General features: G+C 34.9%; 1 protein-coding gene across 3 annotated transcripts in view; it reads left to right on the top strand.

Moving 5' to 3' along the window:
• LOC123532160 (uncharacterized) overlaps nt 1–14,970 on the top strand; it is a 45,361-nt gene that overhangs the window by 16,052 nt on the left and 14,339 nt on the right. The window contains exons 2-4 of one of the 3 annotated variants that reach the window (XM_045313526.2): nt 3,797–4,340; nt 4,718–4,876; nt 5,761–5,910. In XM_045313526.2, coding sequence (XP_045169461.2) covers nt 3,804–4,340; nt 4,718–4,876; nt 5,761–5,910 — 846 coding nt within the window. In that variant the 5' untranslated portion in view covers nt 3,797–3,803. Of the gene's footprint in view, nt 1–3,796; nt 4,341–4,717; nt 4,877–5,760; nt 5,911–10,418; nt 10,459–14,970 lie in introns of those variants that run through there. The other 2 variants (XM_045313533.2, XM_053552633.1) reach the window with 2 other exon arrangements.

The raw sequence follows: 14,970 nt of genomic DNA, 5'->3' as shown, positions 1-14,970 counted from the left end.
CCGGACAGGAAAAAAATCCTATTGACCTTTGATCTCAAAGTGTGACCTTGACCTTTAAACTAGGGTTCTGGATGTTGCGCTTGACACGTCGTCTCATCACGGGAAACATTTATGCCAAGTAATATTGTAATCCCTTGATGAATGACAGAGTTCTAGACCGGACAGGAAAAACACTATTGACATTTGACCTCCAATTGTGACCTTTACCTTTGAGCTAGGGGTCCGGGTTTTGCACATGACAAGTTGTCTCATCATGGTGTACACTTGTGCCAAGAAATATTAAAATCCCTTAATGAATGTCAGAGTTATGGACCGGATACGAAACAGACCCTGTTCATGTCATGTTAACATTTGACTGCTAAGTGTGACCTTGACCTTTGAGATAGGGGTCTGAATGTTGTGCATTACACATCGTCTTATTATGAGGTACATTTGTACCAAGTAATATTAAAATCCCTTCATGGATGGCAGAGTTATGGACCGGACAGACAAAAAGCCCTGTTTACCTTTGACCTCCAATTGTGACCTTGACCTTTAAGCTAGGGGTCAGGGTTTTGCGCATGACACGTCGTCTCATCATGGGGAACATTTGTGCCAAGTAATATTAAAATCCCTTCATGTATGACAGTTATGGACCGGACACGACATTGCGGACGGACGGACGGAACGACGGAAAAGCGCATTCCTATAGTCCCGAAAACTGATTTTCAACCAGTAGGTGACTAATAAATTTACAAAAATATACATTTTGAAATATAAATATGTCTTTATCTGCTTTTTACAAATAACATAATAAAGCATGCGAATGGTCATTTTACAACTAAAATCAGGGCTTTTTCCCCTATAAATCTACCTCCCATAAAAAGGAGGTAATCCCAAAGAAAAAAGTATGTTTTTTCCCAATTCTGAATTTGAAATTCCCAAATGTGTTACCTTATATGGGTGTTTGATGTTTAAAAATGGTTTTGCAAATTTGTATGTATATTTAGGTTATTAAAACAACATTTATACTTTTGATCATTTAATGAAATGTAATCCATTAATATTTTACACAAAAAATATCTTGACATAGATTTTGGTAATTTGGAAAATTTCCACATAAGACAATTTCTGAGAGCATTTTCCCAATTCCACTGGTGTTGGTGCATGGTATTCCCAAAATGATGAAAATTGTTGAAAAAGACGTTAAACCCGAACACACACACACACACACACACACACACACACACACACACACAAAATGATGAAAAAACGCATTCTTAACGTTAAAAACAATACCCATGTCTCCAACAGATGGGAATTTAATGCATGTCGTTCTTTTAGGCAAAGACCATTTCAAAAACTCCCTTGGTGGGGGTATGAATCCCTATTTTGGATAGTTCTACTTTTAACGCAGAAGAATTAATCACAATATTTCAGTAAATGTAAAATCACAATATTTCAGTAAATGTAAAAAGGACTCAGAAGGGTCTCTGAAATATGTTCATATTTACAGTCCAAATGCGTTTCCTTAGATGAACCTAATTTGAAAGCTTCAGTGAAACTTGTGACCCTAACAGCGGAACATTCCAGAGGTCATAACGCCAAATTGGCTTTGATAGCTTACACATGTCACGTTGTCCTAGGAAGAACAAGCATTTTCCTCGAAGTTACCCATGTAAAGCGTGTTTTCTATTCAAACAATCGCAGATAGTTGACGACTTTGTCGTTTCAGAGATCTATTTGTTAAAAATAAATTCAGTTATAAATCAGAAGAATCAATGTGAAAGAAAGGAAAACAAAACTGCTAATATAAAAAATGTATTGTGATTTAAACAGCACAACTTGGCAGAACTATTAACGTGCTAACTATTATCGACAACAGTTACTAACACTACCACTTCTACTATCACTCATACCATAACTCCCATTACTATCACTCATTTAACCACTACAGTAACTACAACTATCATTACTAAGTACCTCCGCTACCGGCACTATTAGCACCACGACCACTACTATTTTCTTAATAGAATTTGAGCTCCAACAGTAACAGTCATTATCTAGAAGCTTAAATGTTGCGTAAGTAGAGCAGAAGACGGCCGTGTGTTTGAATCCCAGAAAATATGTCTTATGTCATTAATTTTCTTTCTATGTACGGTACCACTAAACATATAACAGAGATCTTAGAAAACAGAAGTGATCATTTTACTATGACCTACTATGTAGGAAAACATGTATCATTTACAACAGTTACATATTGAGCAAAATAAGCATATCCTGCGAAGTAAAATTAAACATACTTGAGAGAGACCATAATTTTGATTTTTGTAATTTTCTAAAATTTGACCACCGATTCAAAAACGTTAGTTTTCGAATACTATTATATTTTCTTTTGAAAATAATTTCAAACTAAATGAACCAAGTATGTGTAAATGAAACGACTCATTGAAAATCTTGTCATTAAACCTTAATCAAAGTATGTCTTTTGAATCTATGGCAAGGTCTATAATAAGAAAATCAAATGTCAGGTAAAAATTTTCAAATTCAACTTACGAAGACATTCCTCATAGTGTCCCTCATACAATGCCATTTTGATTATGCATCTTCTGCTTGGTTCCATAGTTTAACTCAAGAGTTAAAAAAAGAAGTTAAGGTAACAACAGAACAAATTAATCAGATTCATTTTTATTTTAAACCTCAGGTCACATATTGATAAAGGACATTTTGCACGCCTTAACTGGTTACCAATTAAATAAGTCTATGTAACATGATGTCTTCAAGATTCACTCTAACATTGCTCCTGCTTATATGAGAGAACATTTTACTCCTTATTAGTGCAGTACATAAATACCCCACAAAATTTAGTGTAAAAGTTGTTACTGCTTTGGACAGTATGAGCTATTCTTAATCAGATAGTAAACGTTTTGCCACTCCAAAAGTGAAAGGTTTTGGTAAAACTTCTTTTGCATATAATGATTGTAACACATGGAACATCTTGCCATAAAATATTAGGGATATCAGAAATTTCAACATACAAGCCAAAGGTCAAATAACATCTAATTAGTATTATCTGAATCTTTAATTGTTTTAATCATTTTAAGGTTCCTGTACGATCTTATTCTGATAGATTTATTCTTTGCTAGTCATTTTTGTGTCATACGTTTCATGTCATGATTTTACCATAGTATGTTCCATATTTTACATTCATGAATTAACTTTAAGTATTGCGTATGGTACAGTATTGCGCGCTTGGACTGCCAAGGCAGCGAACTGGTAGCCTAATTTTACCAGATAATACAGCAATGTTACTTATATAGAATAATATAATAGATAAAATAGAATACTTAACTTTTGTCCATCTATTGTAATAATGCTAGTCTTTCATAGTTTTATATTTATGAATTATGATTCCCTAAGTCTTTCTTTTTTTTTCCGTGATATGTCTTCCCATGTCATACAGTATTATAGTACACAAGGACCACAATGGGGATAATCTCTTTTTTGTGTCATCCTTTGTGTAATAATGTATATGACATGGCTTTACTTAACATGCATACTTGTTCATTGTTATCTGTGTGTTGTTATATATATTCCCATTAGAAAAAAAAACATGAGAATCAAGAAAATTTGCATAGCACGTTCCATTCTTTTTTTCTTGGTAATAGTAAAACATGTATTCGGTGCTTTTTAAATAAGATATATATCACTAGTTTTGTCGAAAACAAACTTTCAGTTGACGGTCACTGGCATTTTGGCTTAGATTAAAGAATGCTTAAGAATATTATTGCAATTCAATGCCTTGTGTGTGTTACAGAGTCAGAATGTCAGACAGAGCAGAGTTGAGGAACCCACTGTATAGAAACTGGGTCCGGGCAACCCTTGGTTTAAAATATTTGCAACAAGGTTTAGCAGGATTTGTCAGCAATCTTTCAGATCAACGTCATCAGTCTCACCTGTATAGCTATCGTAAGGTCACGGGGTCACCTGCGCATTCTTGTACTGAATGCACTGCCGACAATCTACTACCAGAACATCCAAGAAAAACCTGCATCCAAAGGTATCGATGTAAATGTTTCTGTAATAGCCCAGCAGGGAGACGATCATGTCCAAATAATTTCTGCAGTCGATTTTATGATTTGATTGTTCTTGATCATGATGAACGGAATCCAGTTTGGACCAATACTGACCCCAGTTGTTGGTATAGCGAGCATTGGTCATTTGCACGATGTTTTCTCGCCACAGCAGGGTATTCTGACAAACGCTCAGCAGAAGATACAGATGCTGCCGGCTTATTGTCCATTCTCATCAATAATATAGAGTTCAGATCTTCTCTTGACAATGTCTCTGATTTTGTAGAGGTAAGATATTATATAAGAAAGTTTTTTCTCAACCACGTGCTGTGTTATACACAAACACTTAATTCATGCCAGGTTTTTAAACAACGTTTGATTTTTTGGTGTTTATAACATTTTGCAATGCGTACTGTGGGAATACTTCCAATACAAAGATAAATTAGACTTTTATTGGGAAACATACTTTAAAAGCACTAGGACAATGTGTTTCGATATAATGATAAAAATTAGATGTTTTTTTCACAATCACTGGAGATAACTTGTGTCTATCGCATATTTCTCTTGTTCACAGATGTCATATGTCTATGTGTATAGACTACAAAATTTGATCTACATGTTCTATATACATGTACTTTAGGAGTATTTTAAACATTACGCCTTAGGTACGAAATACTCGCAATGATGTACTTCATTCAGCTACGTTTGAGATTGAGGAGGACAGGTTATCTGCAATCATAGACAAGTTCATCGCGGTTCTCAAAGACAAGAAATCCTTGATTCATGAACCTGATGCCCAACATGCTGTTTCTAAGCTTGAAAAGGTACGTGTGTGTTTGTACGTGAGTGCTAGTATTCGTGCGTGGCTGCATAGGACATGGATGGATAAACTACTACAGAAAAATGCCAAAAAATAAATATGCGATATGAACGACAAAATATGGTAGGAAAGTCCATGAAATGCGCTAGCAATTCATAGTTAATTTGCCTATCATTATTATAAATCAATTCCAAAATAAATAATAATAATTTCATTTGGTCTTGAAAAATAAATCAAATTATTGGTATCTTACTACGAGTATCAAAAAAGACCAGTCCTAGTTAAAGAGTAATTCGCAACACTACAGTATCTGGTTTTAATTTATAATGTCTTCATTTCAATGAAATTAAACACTCTGTCTGTTCATTTATGATCTTTACCGTCACAAAAAATGACTTTAGCTAAAACTGAATATTCTTTTTGAAATTTTGGTTGCCGTTTTAAATACCTTTGTTCAACGACACCATTCTGTTTATGTTTTAGTGAAGGATGTCAGATCGCGCGTGCTATCTTGCGGAATGTTTTTCCTTCTTGGTATTACTGCATCAATGTTGTTTATAAATAAGAAAATGAAAGTTTTCTCTTTCCTTACAAAATACATAGTGGGTGTTAATATAGATGTATAAACCATCATTTCCACTAAGATTTGAGTTTTAAAAAGTATCGGCGTACAATCTTGTAGATGAAGTTACTGAGATTTTAAATTGCCTTTTTTCGACGGAAGTGTTCCTTCATTTTTTTAAACTAATACGCTTCTTCAAACGCTGTATTGTGCAGAGATAATATTTGAAATGTATTAAGGTACTGTAAATATTGTTGATGGTTTGTCCATTATATGGATTCGATGCATTTGACACTTATCTTATTTCATGTTGATATTCATTCAAGCTTAAAAAGGACGACATTTTCATCAGTACTGTGGATGCGGAAGAACTTCGGAGAAATGCCATGCAAGCCATTTCTGAAAAGAAAGATGAATCCCTAGCAGAAATCGATCAAAAAACATTTGAGAGCCTTGAGCGCATGAGAGAAATACAGGTTGGTTATGTAATTTAATTAAAATATATAAGGTTATCAGGGGTTAGAGGGCAAATGTATTTGGGAACCTTGCACAGCAGTAGTTAAAGATGATTAATATAAATGTAAATAAGTAATATATGGTGTTGAGTTTCACTTACGAAATTAATTCTTTTAACTCTTGGTGTAACAGCCGGTTCACAAACTGTAAATTATTAACGATGTACGAGTGCTTTTTTTTTCAGGATATCCGCCATTGTGAAAAATGTTTCTTCGAATATTTCTAACAAAACAAAATGTATGCTAAAAATTAATGCTAAATAATTAGAATATGGCTTATACCATTTAACCAAACAAATTTTACTTGTTGCGAAAAAAAACCACCCTTAGTTTTGGCTGGCATTGTAAGGTGTACAATGAGGTAGTGGCCGGTAATTTCAAATATCTTTTATAGGAGATCATGTTTTGTTCTGATATTGTTTTTGGTGATATTCATAATAATAAGCTACAACTGAAATAAATTTAATATAGCACTTTAGATTATCTAGGAAGTATAAATTAAAACGAAAAGTGGCTACTTGTGAGCATTTCAGATACTTAAATTGTTGTGTATTATATGGGAGACAAACACTGCATTGTTTTACTTATAGTCTTTAATATATATAACGTATATACTCAATGAGAAACAATTGTTATCTACTCACTATATGGATTAACATTATTACAATATACCTGATGTGGCACTTTAACTACGCCCTAAAGGTGTGGTTTCATATGTCTATTATACATGAGATATAACATATTTTATATTTGTCAACAGATATCTCCTGATTGACAGACACTTTAAAATCTCCACAAATTCTTACATCTCTATTTGGCTCGACAATTGGAACAGTTGGTGACGCCAATTCGGAAGTGTTCACTTTTGAAATAATTCCTTGTTCCTCTAACGTGTCCGGTTCTTTCTCAAATTTAGGCTTTAACGAATTCGGCACTGGTCTAGCTTTAATGAATTTTGGCTTGACATTATCTTTAAGTGATATGGTAGCTTGCATACCTTAAGCTTGTCCTATGCTCTAAATAAACTGAGTCGTAACGCTTCAATATGTCGTTTAAACGATTCTGTATTGTTCGATTGTCAACAGCATTTACCTGCATAATATTTTTCCAGTCAAGAGTGATATGATGTAACCAGTCACTAGAAAACAAAGCTGGTCCGTTGCCCTTAACAACACAATTCTTCACTATCTTTGATTGCTCATTGTACTTGACATTTCTTACCTGCCTGCTGAATGTGCTCTCCAGAATACGTTTTCAACAATGACGTAGGTTTGTCCAATTTCGCGTTTCCAAAATATTATGGACACCAGAGATACAGCAGAGCCTGTGTCATGTTCCATTTTGACAGGTTTGCCGTCAAGTTCCGGTGTAATCCATATTCTATTATCCGACCGTCCGTACACTGAATTGACAAAGAATGTGGTTATTACTCTTACCACAGTGCTTACACTTGTCAAACATTGGTGCATTTAATTTTGTTTTCTCAGTCGTTTTCGTTTTACCTGGATATTTCTTTAACTATACAGTTTTATGCACATGCTGAACATTCGCACGTAATTTCGAAGCGTCCTTTTCGGCTGGTTCCATTGCAACGGCTTCTTGTTTCATCACCTCTTGGATATGGCGCCTGCTTTTTAATTTTGTCTTTTGGCAGTTTCTGTGATGTGCAGGCTCCATAACCTCAGATCCCCTCTCTAAATTCCAGTTTATATAGTTCTGCTCATTGTTTTCTCGTTTAGGGCAAAGCCATTATTTTAACTGGGGACCATACGCCGCTTTTCATGGAATTGCACTCTGTGCATCATTGAAGGTTCCACGTGCACCGCCGTATGAATACATCTTCGGATGTCTCTAAATTATATTTTTTGTACTTATTGCATGTGTAAATGTTAAGTTCTGCTCAACTCGGGGCTAGAGGGCGTGGACGGTAGCTTGCATTTCCACTACCGTCCATGAACAGGCTCAATCAAACCGAGCCTGCCACATTTTCTTTTATGTCGTTTTGGACGACCTGTGGTTTCCCACTTTTTCTATTCCTCTACGGCATTTTGTAATGTCAAATCACTTTTTGACAATAATCCCTTTTATGAAAGCGAACACTTTCATCAATGATTAACGGCTTCGGTACCAAGTGATCTTTCAAGAGTTTACACATGTCACCGTAATGTTTGTCCGATGCTTTCTGTAGTGCACACACGTTGCGCAACAAATTATGAGTTTTCCCACCTAACAGAGTTAATAGTGCAGATACTCTTTTTTCATCTTCAATGTCATTGACATTAAAGTCCTGCACGAGCCTCTCTTCATACGAATATCATGAGTCCTTATTTTCATCATATGGTTCAATTTGCCAATATATCTAGCCATTTTTATACTAAGAATTAACGCACATTTTACATATTAGTAATAAACACAGATATCCATGTATCATCGTCGCAAAAATGTTGTATGTTATATGAGAGACAAATACTGCATTATTTTTACTTAAAGTCTTTAATAGATATAAACTCAACTAGGTGCAATTGTTAACTACTCACTACATGGTTTAACATTATAACAATATACCTGCTGTAACATTTTTTCATGTGACTATCTTACATGATATATAACATAAATGGCTAAATTCTGCTACGTGGCTAGCCACATTACAGAATGTTATAGACATAGTATATGATGTAAGAGGGGTGGGGTAACCCTGGTACATTTACTAAAATGTCAGTTAAAACTTGAATACTTTGATGTATAACTGTCCATAAGTGGATTTCCAGCTAAAACCTGTCTGCTTCATTGTTTAATAATTGCACGTGTCTCTCTCTACAGTTTTATATGTCTAATCTGAACCAGAAAAGTGCATACTAACCATTGAAACTATTATCTAAGGAACATGATTCCTACTTAAACTAATAAGCCCTGCCATACTATAAACGTTTAAAACAATACCCACATAAAAATAGCCACATAAAGTTCTTCCAACTTCACCACTTAATATTTAGTTAATAACAATCAAAACCACATAAAATTCACTCAAGACAGCCACGTAGGGGACGACCATTTTATAATCTAGGGGGAGGGGCCTGGTAACCTTTCGAGAAAAATATCTTGTGTTTGGTTTTGCTTGAAAAAAAGTATTTCTGACTCCCAAATCACTGAAAAATAATTCTGGCTCCAAGTCAGATTTTTAGAAAAAAATCTTTCCATTACTCTGAAAGCCATATTGTCTGCTTTGAAACTGCTTTTAGTTTCAATATTTTATAATAACATAATAAGGTCAGTACACATCCAAATAAGAGGACGTTTCGGGACAGCGTGATAACTTTTGAGAGGGATGGCAACTATGAAATATCAGATAATAAAATAAGCCATCCCGGTAAGCCGAATGAGAAAGTCTAGATTAGTATACACTTATCCCCAGTGATAACATGATTCCCTTGCAAACACGAGGATAATTCATATTGCATGTATACGTTATTTGATAAATACGTATCTGCATTTTTCTAATTTTAACTGCCCTATGACAAAATAGCTCAGTTGGGTAAAATGCAGATACCCGTAGCAAATCCTTATGTATTGGGTTCGAATCCACATGAACATTATTTTTCAGATCATTTATCCTATCAACTTCCCTTCTTACTCTTCGTTAGTATCTTTGATGCTTTATATACCATATTTACATATTTTTCATTACAGAACATATTTCCATATTCATTGTTTGTGTACATGTAAAAGCATTTAACTAATATCAAGTTCGGTAGGATACTAAACTTTTCTCGTCTGCGATATTGGCTGTCGTATTGTTAAAGAGATATTGATAAACACTCAAAAGAATAGAGATATTTTTATGTAAAAATAAAAAGGAAATTAACTGCCGTCGCTAGATTTTGAATCCACACAGCAGAACATAACGAGTATGCTTTACCTTAATTCGCCATTGGTACGAAAACTAGAAACATTTAGATTTGGACAACTTACAAAAATGTTGAATGTTGAATAGCCATGTTTGTAAACATCACATTATCATTGGGGCATAGTATATCATAACACAACACTTTTAATTAATTATTAACAGAAAGCAGCATTTCCATCGATGCTTAAATAATGGACACTGCTGAAGAAGAGTGCCAGATTAATTTGAAAGTATTAAAGCTGTGTGGAATTACACACAAGTGTATCATTGAAGGTTCCATGTGCACCGCCGTACGAACACGTCTGCGGATGTCCCTGTTTTTGTACCTATAGCATGTGTAATGTTGAGTTCTGCTCAACCCGGGGCTAGAGGGCGTGGACGGTAGCATGCATTTCCACTACCGTCCATGAACAGGCTCAATCAAACCGAGCCTGCAACATTTTCATTTTTGTCGTGTTGGGCGACCTGTGGAGTTTCCACTTTTTCTATTTTAATTTAGAATGCAACATGTTACACTGATACGTTATATTCGTTATATGAACAGTAATCTATACTGTATACATAGGCACAAGAGCAAGGAGGAGGAGGAGAACACCATATTTTGAGTATATATATATATATGCCTTCTTATTTATATGAATGATAATTATATCATAAAATCTAACTTGAATTCAGCATTTGGCGGACGAAATATTCAAAACCTCTGCAGTAATACTAACTTCAAGGATCTTGCACCCTCATAAAGATTTCTAATTAAAATAGTTTTTTTAATCAAAAGTTTTGTTGACATTAAATAAGTTAAACCTAAAGTAATTGACAACGATAATTAGAATTCAGGATATGGCATGTTCAAATTGCAAAATGTTATGGGGAGGACCCCCATTCCCCACCCCCATCCACACACTCATTCAGGGATAATACAACACTTCTCAAAATAAGATAACCATTGTATTGAGAACAGCTCTCAAACACATAGACCAAAGAAGGTGAATAACAGTATTAATATTTTTAACACTTTATAATGAAAATTTCATTTAAATACAAACTTTTCTTTAGTAAAACACTAATCGTGTGAAACTTCAGTTAATGACAGAAATGTATTTCTCTTAAAACTCAGCTCGGCAATATATGACCATTTTGTGTCGATTCGCCGTAAAACCCAACTCACTCACTTACTTAAAACTCAGCAGAATGCATAATTTAGTGTTTAAAATACCAAAATATTGCGGGATCGAGTTCCCCCTCAAGTAGTCTTCCCCACTCTCCTACACCGTGGTATACACACGTAATGACATATATAATACTGTGTATACATAGCTGAGTCGAGGGTGCACCTAACGCACCATTGTTCCTAAAAAACTGCAAGCATATATTTTTTAAAGCCTAGAATTCAGATGTCAGAGCATTTTAAAAAATATTTTCTTCTGACTGTGCGCGCAAATCTATTATCAGTAGTATTATATTAAGCTGAGGTACAGGAGAGAGCAGAAAACAGACCCACTGTCTTCTAGTTATATTAAGATATTTTGCTTTTTCTCCCTTTCTCTACCCACCAGACTGCTTGTACCTTGCATTAGGTCTAGACAGTTATCTCCTTTGCTTTGCCTAAAAGCAATTATTATTTAAATATATTTGTTAACTTTATCAGACATTTTTGCTTGCAATTTCATCAGATAAGCCAAATAGGTCCAAAGGTCAGGACATGATCATGATGTTGACAGATATAATTATTATATCAAAGAAATCAAAAAGGGGGAGTTTGTATCTCCAAATATACATCGAAATGCACGAGAGCTGTTCTGAAATACCTTTTTTCCCCTAGGAGCATGCACACCGAACCCCCGCCCCCTCCCCTAATTTGTCCCGGTCAACATCCAGTTTTTGCTAGCTTAGCTCCTTCGGGCTCATTTATCTTTTAGGTATCAATATGATTAATGTATGTGAACATTAAAAGCCATTTTTAGCTCGACTATTCATAGAATAGTAGAGCTATTGGACTCGCCCATGCGTCGGCGTCCGCGTCCCGATTTGGTTAAGTTTTTGTATGTAAGCTGGTATCTCAGCAACCACTTGTGGGAATGGATTGAAACTTCACACACTTATTCACTGTGATAAACGGACTTACACTGCACAGGTTCCATAACTCTGTTTTGCTTTTTTACAAAATTATGCCCCTTTTTTAACTTAGAAATCTTTGGTTAAGGTTTTGTATGTAAGCTGGTATCTCAGTACTCACTAATGGGAATTGATTGAAACTTCACACACTTGTTCACTGTCATGATCTGACATGCACAAAGCAGGTCCCATAACTTGTGGGAATGGATTGAAACTTCACACACTTATTTACTGTGATAAACTGACTTACACTGCACAGGTTCCATAATCCCATTTTGCTTTTTTACAAAATTATGACCCTTTTTCAACATAGAAATTTTTGGTTAAGTTTTTGTATGTAAGCTGGTATCTCAGTATCCACTAATGGGAAAGGATTGAAACTTCACACACTAGTTCACTGTCATGATATGACATGCAGTGCAAAGGGTCAATAACTCAACTTTGCATTTTACAAAATTATGCCCCTTTTTCAACTTAGGAGTTTTGGGTTAAATTCTTATATGTAAGCTGGTATCTCAGTACCCACTAATGGGAATGGATTGAAACTTCATACACTTGTCCATTGTCATGAGCTGATAAGTACTATGCAGGTTCCATAACCCTATTTTACTTTTTTACTAAATTATGCCCCTTTTTCGACTTTCGTATTCATTCAAGCGACAAGGCTGTTGAATAGTCGAGCGTTGCTGTCCTCCGACAGCTCTTGTTATTTAGAGAAGTTTATTACTGTGCTCAAAATAAGGAACTGTAATTTGGGTCAATTCCTTCTTATTTAAACGTTTATTCAAATAGACTTGCATTAAGCAGTTTCATGTGTACTTAGGCAAAGTACTCAGTACAGAATGCATTTATTTATTTCGCTTGTTAGTTTTGAATAATATAAGTATAAAAAAAATATTTTGAGAAAAAAGTATCTTTGGTCTACTCTGAAAAAACTTTCTGGCTTTCAAGTTCTGAAAAAGAAAACATATTCTGACTTTCATAGAAGGCAAAAGAAATTTCTTAGCTCCAAGTAAAATCCCAGGCCCTCCGCCCCCAGAAGTTCAAATGGTCGACCCCTTAAAGTCATGGACAGCGGTAGCCACAGACACATGGACTAATTTAGCCACATTCCACATAATTTGAAGGCACAAAAGTAGGCCTTTGTGGGTCCGCCTGTCCGTCTATCCGTCCGTAAATCTTGATCCTGCAATTACTCAAAAAGTATTCAAGCTAGGTTAAAAAAAATCTTGGTATGTGTATAAGGGTAATATGTAGATAATGCACGTACATGACTTATGCTTGTAGGTCAAAGGTCAAGGTCACTATTGAATGACAAGTAAAAATTGTTTCCAATCCATAACTTTTATATGCATTGATGGATTATCTTAGTGGTACACTCAAATGTACCCCATGTTGAGACAATGTGTCAACACACGATCCATGCTTGTCGTTAAAGGTCACTGTTTAAGGTCAAGTAAAATTTTGTTTCTGCCCCATAACTTTTAACTGCATTGAAGGATTTATTATTAATGCATAGAACTGTTTTCAGTGATTAGACTACTTGTCGCGCACATGACCCATGGTTGTAGGCCAAAGGTCAAGGTCACTATTGAAGGTCAAGCATAAATTTGTTTCCGCTCCATAAATTGTATGTGCATTGATGGATTATCTTAATACTGCACACGAATATCCCCCATGATGATATAATGTATCTTGTACATGGTCCATGCTTGTAGGTCAAGGTCACTATTGAAATTTAAGTTAATAGTTTTTGTTTCTTAGCTCCTAAATGCCGTGAAGCATCATTAGTCTTAACACTGTTGCCAACAACCACAAGGGACGAACACTAACAAAGTTTTATACCGGTAGGGGACTTCTGTATTGCCACCCGGTCACTTGTATAGTATTGATACCACCTTGTATTCATAGTAACCTGTGAGACCTGAACCCCCTATAACATTAAGTGGGATGATATATGTTTTATTAAGTACGACCCATTCTTTCAATTCTATTAATTTTATAAATGCTTAAACAGTGGGTGAAGATAATGTCCTATAAAATAAACGAATGCGGTGACCTATGCTTTTTCTGCCCTTATTTGTCTAAGAAACTTAAGCTCAAAGAGTATGAAAAATTCTTAACAGTAGAAAAACTTTGATCCTACAGCCCTAAAGGGATTCTTATACCAATTTCAAAGTTGACGAGATATAGAAATGGATATTGTCTATCTCTCCGCCCGTTTTCTCGTCTCTTTCCCCGTACCGTTACGTGATATATCAATACCATTGAAACGACGTATAGAACCTACTTGTCTTGAGTGTGAGATTAGAGGCAAGGTCCTAGGCAAAGGCCTAATGTTAAACTTGCATACTGTGTGTGTAAATAATAAAATCTAGAACAAGATCTTTGGGTTGTAAAGAATGTAGCTACGTAGTGCTTTAATTTAGAATACTCAGTAATGAAATTTGTTGTGATTTAAATTTGCCGAGATATTCATTGTATCTACGTATAAAACTAATCTTCCGGTTCAGTTATATTAAGGTCAAGGTCATAACTAAACGTCAAATCAAAAATAAATTAAGTATTGTATTTTGGCGTGTCTTCTTTATCTGACTTTCATTTAGTATCGAATTCTAACATTGTGAGAACAATAAAACGATAAAAAGCAATGTGAGGAAGTCTTTTTGAAAAACAGCTTTCATATGAGTTATTTATTTTTTCTTTGTACAGATTTTGATCTTACCAGTAAATTACGGTCCACTCATACAATATTTTGTAATGTATCTGATTTATGTAAGAGGAAAAAGTAACTTGTCTTTTGTCCCATAAATTGACTCGACGTTAACGTTACAATGTCACCCCAATTTCGTCAGTTAATTTCAATGCTGACGTATTCAAACAAATTAAAATATGTACTACACTGTGCTTGATTGAAATGTTATCTAGAAGTTTTACATGAACTGTAGTAGACGTTATTTACTGCTGTTATCCGGCATTTGGGTATCCCCGCGTGTGGAAAA

The sequence above is a fragment of the Mercenaria mercenaria genome, chromosome 1 (assembly GCF_021730395.1).
Source record: "Mercenaria mercenaria strain notata chromosome 1, MADL_Memer_1, whole genome shotgun sequence".
Classification (NCBI taxonomy): domain Eukaryota; kingdom Metazoa; phylum Mollusca; class Bivalvia; order Venerida; family Veneridae; genus Mercenaria; species Mercenaria mercenaria.
This window is presented reverse-complemented; position numbering and strand designations above follow the sequence as displayed.